This window comes from Eschscholzia californica, unplaced genomic scaffold (assembly GCF_041429995.1).
Source record: "Eschscholzia californica isolate CP2 unplaced genomic scaffold, dmEscCali1.0.p SCAF_6, whole genome shotgun sequence".
NCBI lineage: Eukaryota > Viridiplantae > Streptophyta > Magnoliopsida > Ranunculales > Papaveraceae > Eschscholzia > Eschscholzia californica.
Genome location: NW_028238483.1, coordinates 17,795,878 through 17,803,727, shown reverse-complemented (window position 1 = coordinate 17,803,727; position 7,850 = coordinate 17,795,878). Strand labels below are relative to the sequence as shown.

Sequence of the window (7,850 nt, the reverse complement as noted above, 5' to 3'; positions counted from 1 at the left end):
TCTGTAATTAGGTTCCCTAGCAGAGGTTACTTCTTCCGACTTCAACTTCGTCTATCTGTCCCTAACTAGCGATTACTTCCACTCACTTTCTCGAAATAGTTTTGTGTTAATCTTGGAGATTACTTCAGCTCTCTCTCATAATCGTTTTGCGTCAATCTTAAAATTTACGAAAATGCTACTTTGACATTCCGGGTTACCTAACCAATGACATATCCAGTCAGCAAGATGACGTGGATTCGTTGAATATTTGACCAGAGGATCTGGAGCGTTGAAAAGGAACGGTCCAGATAAAACCCCTTAAAAGCCCAATTCCCTTTAGTTAGAAATTTCTCTCTCTAGGGTTTTAACTCGGCTCCAAATTTCTCACCGGAAAATCTCTCCACCTGAATTCTCTCAGGCCGGAATCTCTCTCGTTATGTTCATCTCGTCGGAAATATCTTTCCATCTCGTCGGTTTTCTCTAGAGGTAATTTACTAATCTCGTTCTTCTTCGTCTTTTACATATCCTAATTTTTTACTTTCTGCCCTTAATGATTTCCTAGGTGTTCTTCTTCTCAATTTTAAGCTTCATATGCACCTCTATTCGTCAATGATGAAGGAATCATCCATTGCCCTATTTAATGCTATCTTTATTTGTTATCAATTTGAGATTGTAATTCATCATCAATACTTGTCTATCTCTATATTTGATCAAATTTAGGGTTAGTTTGATATTGATTTCATTATGGTATCAATCTAATTGGTTAAATTTTGTACCTTTGATCCTCTAATGCATGATGAATACTTTCAATTAGGAGTTCCACTTCTGAATACCCACTTTTTCATGTATAATGTTTATGTGTTCATTGAATAAGCTAGTGTTATGAAAATTTGATTAAGATATACAGAATTTAGGGTTTGATTAGATTACCCTTCTATTGATTTTGTTAATTTTCTATTGATTTTGTTAATTTTCTATTTATTTTGTTAATTTTCTATTGATTTTGTTAATTTTCTATTGATTTTGTTAATTTTCTATTGATTTGTGTCTAAGTTGTGTTCGTCTCAAAGTTATATATCTCTTTAGGATTCTGATTCTTTTTAGTTTGTTTTCTACAAGTTAACCTCTTAAAAAACGCCTTGAAAATGGAAGACTTCGAAGGTGAAACCAACCTGAACTATTCAGAGTTTGAGAGTCAGTATGGATGTGGAGCTGAAGCAGATTTATCTCTCGGATGCGAAACCCAAAATCAGTCCTCTGAATCTGAAAGTAAGTAAACAAAAATTTCCTTTTAACCATTGTAGTTCGTAAAATTGTAGGTTATAATGTGCTTTCTCTAATAAATTTATTGTAGCCGAAGGAGAGTCAGTCGATGAACAAAATGTAGGACAACCTGCCACAGATAAAGAAGAATTAGTTGAGCCTAAAGTAGGCATGAAATTTAGTACAGACAAAGATGCTTTTGATTTTTTCAAGAACTACGCTAAGAAAAAAGGTTTTCCTGTTAGGAAAAGAACAAAGGATACAGACTTAGATGGAAATGCACGTTATGTAACATTTGTGTGTTCTAGGGCAGGAAAAAATGCTTCTCGGAGTAAATCTCTGAGACCAAGACAAAGTTGTCGGACAGGTTGTTTGGTTAGGATACGTGCAAAACTAGAATTAGATGGACAGTGGATGATTTCAAAGGTTTACCTCGACCACAACCATGACATTAGTCCTACCAGGTCTCGACTCTTCCGATGTAATAGGGTTATAAGTAAACCTGTGAGGAGAGAACTCGAGTTATGTGATAAAGCAGGTATCAGGGTGAATAAGAATTTTAATAGACTAGTCATTGATGCTGGTGGATATGAAAAAGTATCTTTTACGGAAAAGGATTGTCGTAATTACTTAGATGAGTCGAGAAGGCTGCGATTAGGAAAAGGAGATGCTGAAGCATTAAATAGTTATTTTTTGAAAATGAATGAACAAAATAACGGGTTCTTCTTTAAAACTGAATTGGATAAAGATAATCGTTTGTCAAAAGTGTTTTGGACAGATGGTTGAAGTAGAAAAGCCTACACAGAATTTGGTGAGGTTGTCACATTTGACACCACTTACTTGACAAATAGATATGAGATGCCATTTGCACCATTTGTAGGTGTTAATCACCATGGTCAATCAATTCTCTTTGGTTTTGGTTTGATATCTGGTGAAGATACTCAGTCATTTGTTTGGTTATTTCAAGCTTTTCTTGAATGCATGGATAATGTAGCCCCTAAAGGTATAATTACAGATCAAGATCAAGCAATGGCAAATGCGATTGTAGAAGTATTTCCCAATACTAGACATCGTTTGTGTTTGTGGCATATTATGAAAAAAATACCTCAAAAGCTAGGTAGTCAAACCCATTATGAAAAAATACGTACTACTTTGCAAAAATTGGTATATGACACACAAAATGAGTTAGATTTTGAGAACAATTGGTATGGAATGATTGAAACTTATGACTTGCATGAACATGAATGGTTGAGTGTGTTATATTTAAATAGACATCGATGGGTTCCATGCTATGTAAAACCATACTTTTGGGCTGGTATCTCTAGTACTCAACGTAGTGAGGGTATTAATGCTTTTTTTGATGGGTACGTAAATTCAAAGACGACTTTGAAACAATTTGTGGAGCAATGTGAGAATGCTTCAAAGAAAAAAATTGAAAACGAAGTAATGGCTGATTTTAAGTCTTTCTCACAGATGGTTCCATGCATCACTCGTTTAGGGATGGAGGAACAAATTCAAAGGGTATACACCATATCAAAATTTCAGGAGTTTCAAGCAGAGTTGACTGGTCAATTATATTGTCGTTTGATTTCAGCTAGAAATACATACATTGGGGTGGAGCATGTTGTAGAAGAGACAGTTAAGGTCGGAGAACACGAAAAACTTATAAAATCTACAGTTTTGTTCATGAAAGCTACAACTGAAGTCCGATGTAGTTGTTGTTTGTTTGAGTTCAAAGGGATTGTATGTAAACATGCCATTTTTGTGTTGTGTCAGAATGGGATATCATTATTGCCGGAAATGTATATTCTTAGAAGATGGAGGAAAGATGTACGTAGATGTCACACAAAGATGACCATTAGAGTCGATCGTTCAGCTGAGACTTCAAATCAATTACGATATAAAATGTTATCCCGTAAATTTAACGAACTTGCTGACTTGGCTTCCGAAAACGAGGAGTGTTTCTCAAGATATACTCAATGGGTTGATAATGAGATAGAGATTCTAAAGATGATGCAGACCAGTGCTCCTAGTGCTTGTACAAAGACCAACAACGCAGTTGAAGAAAGCAACGAAGAAGTTAACATCCATGACCCATTGGTAATTAGTCGAAAAGGGCGTCCACGGACGAATAGGTTGAAGCCAACTAAGTGGACGAGCAAGAAAAAACAGAAAAGTACACCAACAGTTTGAAGTATGCATTTAATTTATTTGTATGTGTTGATGTTCTTTGAACTTGTTTTGTTTTGTTAATGATGTTTCTAAACTTTACTTTTTATGAATACAGGTTCCAAAATGGAGCTTGAGGTTTTCAAATGGGAGTTACGCCTCTGTATGACGGATTGATAGTAGGATCAATCATGGTTTAGTTTCATTCAGGATCGACATGCCCCAGGTTTGAAGAATTCGATGACAGGCCTTCGCTGCAAAAGATCCCGGAATTGGTCGATTCGGAATCGGCTGGATTGGAGGGATCCGGAGCCACAAGGATCTTCAACGGGTTCGAAACTCTTTTGATTCCAGGCGGCCGGCCCAATTCTATGGAATTAGCTAGTTGTCAAGCTTGTCGACTATCAAAGGAAAGGCTGGTTCGAACTTGTGATTTCGATAGGAACGATCCGAAAAGCTTCTACAGCTAGAGGGCGGGTCTAGCGGAAAGCGATGAGCCCTGAAATTTGAAGTGGGTGAAATTAGATTAGTTTATTGTCTTTTAATTTTTTTTTTATTATTCTGATGCAAATGTCGTTAGAACAACAATTTGAAACTTATTGTCGTATTCAAATTTGAATGCAATGGTCTTTTGATTTGATTTTGCATATTCGGAATTGCAATATTGCAGCAAATGTCCCTAAAATTATTGTAGTTTGGAGCAGCAAAAGTTTCGGCAATCGCTGCAGCATAGAGTAGCAAGAGCTGCTGCAATCGCTGCAGCTTAGAGTAGCAAGAGTTGCTGCAATTGCAGCAGCTTGGAGACGCCATAGCTGCTGCAGTTGCAGTTGTAGCAGTTGTAGCAGTTTGGAGCTGCAGCTTTTACAAGAAAGAGATGAAAATCTACTTAGGTTAAAGAACAATCGAAAAAAATTGCTTAGGTTGAAGAACAATAGAAAAAAATCTGTTTGGGTTAACGGTCTTGTTATCGTCGAAGCAGGCCCATCGAGCCATGCAGTCGGAGCTTTTCTTAAAGAACAAGGAGTGCCCTTTGTCGTCCTTGAAAGAGCCGATTGCATTGCTTCGTTATGGCAAAAAAGGACTTATTATTGTCTCAAACTTCATCTTAGAAATTCATTTCTTACCTCGAAAATTAAGCTACAAGATTCAATATAAACCCACAATTTAATGAAAGTGTTCAATCGGCTAAGTATGATGAAACTTGTGGTTTATGGAGAGTAAAAACTATTACCACTAGTACCAGTTCTAATGACATTGTCGGAAATCGGGGCGAAGTTGAATATACTTGCAGGTGGCTTGTCGTAGCTACCGCAGAGAATGCAGAAACTGTAGTACCTGAACTTGGTATCTGGGAGCAACTTGGTTAATCTTTGATAATGAATAAGAAGCAAGAACATGTGATAAACACCTTATTCATGTTAGTTCATAGACCCTATATGATGGAAAAGAAAAAAGGTCCTACTTCTAAAAACTCATGGGCTGCCTTCCACCAAAACCAGCTATATAGATCATCCAATTTTAAAGGTCAAATACCATAATTGGTTCAGAGCTTTCTTTATCTCACCCTACCAGAATTAGTTTCATATCCATTTCTTCGAAAGTGGTAGGTGCAAATGTATAATAGGCACAACTTGTTACTGTCTGTTATGTTTCTCTTCTATTTTCAACTCTCCAAAGGTTTTTTATATAATACAATATAAGAACAAATTTAACTGGAAGAGCAGAAAATGCATTTAACATTCTATTTTGAAATGTAAACAATCCCCAAACATTTATGAAGAATGTAGTAGAACTCACAGACCATGATAACTTGGTTTTATATACATTTTTCCATTTCTTAGAAACACTAAAATCAACTTGGACATTAAATTTGAACTACTCGATAACATGACATCAATGAGTACTTCGGGAGTGGCTTCGAAAGCAAATCGATCACTTTTGTATCTTTATGAATTCATGTATTTTGTAAGCATCTCCTTTTCGCCTCAATATCTGCATGAAATAGGCAAGAAAGACTATTAGAACACTTAATTTTGGTGTTTCTATGTGTTTGTTCTTTACTCTTGAACAACTAGGTAACTACAAGAACACTTGAATATCTTTGATAATACATTTTCTCACTTTGAATACCTTGAATAAGGCCTGACAGTGGTGCGTGAAGGCACTAGTGAACACCTTGAGTCGTGTGTGGCGCATGAAGATGGTTGTGGATAGCTTGAGTTGCCACTGTATGGTGTAAGAGAACTTGAATACCTTGAGTAATGCCTAGCTGTGACGGGTGAAGGAGACCTTGTGCTGTGCTTGACCCATGAAGATAATCGTAAACGTGAATAGGATGTTACATAGGAATACCATAGTCAACTTTCAGGCCAGAAACGACTAATTTGTAGAACCAGTTAGTAGTTGATGAAACTAACAACCACGATATCGACCAGAAGAGGGTATTGGACTTCTTTCGGATTCTACAACTTTTCTTCTCTCTTTTTCAACTACAGAGAAGACATCAAAGTCATATAAAAACCTTTGAAATACGACTTGAGTTCAGACAACACCGAGTGAGGAAGCTTTTGTCGTTGTGGACGAAATTTAGAAACGAAAATAACCCTTACTTATCACCTGTAAAAAGAGCATGAAATATGTTAGGAAAATCAGTTCAATTGAAACTAACTCGATCTTTCTGATAAAATATATTGTTCGATCTTCATAATCATAATTTGGTTTATGAGTTTTCCTAATCATGAGAGTAACAAGAATTTGATCATAAGTGGCATATTTTATGGATCAAGCAGATGAAGGGTAATCTAATCAAACCCTAAATACTGTATATATTAATCAAATTTTCATAACACTAGCTTATTCAATGAACACATAAACATTATACATGAAAAAGTGGGTATTCAGAAGTGGAACTCCTAATTGAAAGTATTCATCATGCATTAGAGGATCAAAGGTACAAAATTTAACCAATTAGATTGATACCATAATGAAATCGATATCAAACTAACCCTAAATTTGATCAAATATAGAGATAGACAAGTATTGATGATGAATTACAATCTCAAATTGATAACAAAAAAAGATAGCATTAAATAGGGCAATGGATGATTCCTTCATCATTGACGAATAGAGGTGCATATGAAGCTTAAAATTGAGAAGAAGAACACCTAGGAAATCATTAAGGGCAGAAACTCAAAAATTAGGATATGTAAAAGACGAAGAAGAACGAGATTAGTAAATTACCTCTAGAGAAAACCGACGAGATGGAAAGATATTTCCGACGAGATGAACATAACGAGAGAGATTCCGGCCTGAGAGAATTCAGGTGGAGAGATTTTCCGGTGAGAAATTTGGAGCCGAGTTAAAACCCTAGAGAGAGAAATTTCTAACTAAAGGGAATTGGGCTTTTAAGGGGTTTTATCTGGACCGTTCCTTTTCAACGCTCCAGATCCTCTGGTCAAATATTCAACGAATCCACGTCATCTTGCTGACTGGATATGTCACTGGTTAGGTAACCCGGAATGTCAAAGTAGCATTTTCGTAAAACTTAATTCAACATCTTTAAACGTATCAAACATATCAAAAAGAGATACTCTAATGATCAATACTCTTGAAAGAGATAGAGAGACAGATATATATGAGTAGTCTATCATCTAGAGAGAGATATTAAATGACATTTCAACCCGTCATTTACAATCTCATATCCACTATTGTTGAATTAATTACAATATCTCCAAATAAAATTTAATTATAATATCTTCCTAACTAAAATTTGATGGGTTATTTTCCATATAGCCCCCAACTTTGTAACCGGTTTACTGCCTAGCCCCCTACTTTATCAAAAACATCTTCACCGGTGAAGGTCGGCGACCTTCAAACATATAAAAAAAAACTTTGTTTTAAACTCTCCTCTCTTTCTCTAAATTTTTTTTTTAACTTCTCTGTCTCTAACTAATCTCTCTTCTCCCTCCACCTCGACACATTAGTTGCCTTGATTTTACCAGGGATCCAAGACTTCACAGTATCAAGTACCTCAGAGAAGCTCTCGTTTCATTCCTTATGAGTTTTGAAATACTAGGTTTCTGTCGCGAGACTTTGAGTAATTACTCGTTCCATCCCTTATGAGTTTTGAACTACTAGGTTTGCTAACGCCGTTAGATCACATTTAACTCTGATTTTCACTATAGGTATAGAGATTGAGAGAAACCTACATATTGAAAAAAATTGAATTGGATTTGTTTTTTTCTCAAGTGAAGAAGAATGAGAAACTATATAGAAAGGGATAAAAAAAAGTGTGACTGATTTTGGGAGATCATGAGAGAAAAAGTAAAGAAAAACAATTCGTGGAGAGTAGTTTTGATAGTTTGAACATAGAGATATTTTAGGGAGATTGTAACCGAATTTGGGGTTTAAGCTAATTATTTGATACTAATACCCTTTTG

General features: G+C 35.8%; 2 protein-coding genes and 1 long non-coding RNA gene across 4 annotated transcripts; 2 read left to right on the top strand and 1 right to left on the bottom strand.

Moving 5' to 3' along the window:
- Positions 1-318: 318 nt before the first annotated feature.
- On the top strand, positions 319-2,094 carry LOC147532112 (protein FAR1-RELATED SEQUENCE 5-like). 2 transcript variants are annotated; one of them, XM_086648959.1, is made up of 3 exons: positions 319-465; positions 1,099-1,248; positions 1,334-2,094. In XM_086648959.1, the coding sequence occupies exons 2-3, from the start codon at positions 1,125-1,127 to the stop codon at positions 2,026-2,028; spliced, it is 819 nt and encodes a 272-aa protein (XP_086505085.1). In that variant the 5' UTR covers positions 319-465; positions 1,099-1,124; the 3' UTR covers positions 2,029-2,094. The 2 variants fall into 2 exon arrangements, with proteins under 2 accessions (XP_086505085.1, XP_086505087.1); XM_086648961.1 differs by having other exon boundaries at positions 1,084-1,248.
- A 6-nt stretch (positions 2,095-2,100) lies between these two features.
- LOC147532111 (protein FAR1-RELATED SEQUENCE 5-like) lies at positions 2,101-4,778 on the top strand. Its single transcript, XM_086649902.1, has 3 exons — positions 2,101-3,342; positions 3,530-3,549; positions 4,703-4,778. The coding sequence occupies exons 1-3, from the start codon at positions 2,101-2,103 to the stop codon at positions 4,776-4,778; spliced, it is 1,338 nt and encodes a 445-aa protein (XP_086506028.1).
- Positions 4,779-5,118: 340 nt separating this feature from the next.
- LOC147532110 (uncharacterized) lies at positions 5,119-6,766 on the bottom strand. Its single transcript, XR_015228079.1, has 3 exons — positions 6,652-6,766; positions 5,542-6,027; positions 5,119-5,403 (listed from the first exon to the last, which is right to left on the bottom strand). It is a non-coding gene; the product is annotated as an uncharacterized LOC147532110 (long non-coding RNA).
- Between the last annotated feature and the right edge of the window lie 1,084 nt (positions 6,767-7,850).

Excerpts from the sequence above, each read along its gene's own strand:
- LOC147532112 (XM_086648959.1), top strand. The coding sequence starts at position 1,125 with ATGGAAGACTTCGAAGGTGAAACCAACCTGAACTATTCAGAGTTTGAG. Across the intron at positions 1,249-1,333 it reads TCAGTCCTCTGAATCTGAAA|CCGAAGGAGAGTCAGTCGAT; the intron begins GTAAGTAAACAA and ends AATTTATTGTAG.
- LOC147532111 (XM_086649902.1), top strand. The coding sequence starts at position 2,101 with ATGCCATTTGCACCATTTGTAGGTGTTAATCACCATGGTCAATCAATT. Across the intron at positions 3,343-3,529 it reads TTAACATCCATGACCCATTG|GTTCCAAAATGGAGCTTGAG; the intron begins GTAATTAGTCGA and ends TTATGAATACAG. Across the intron at positions 3,550-4,702 it reads GTTCCAAAATGGAGCTTGAG|GTGGCTTGTCGTAGCTACCG; the intron begins GTTTTCAAATGG and ends ATATACTTGCAG.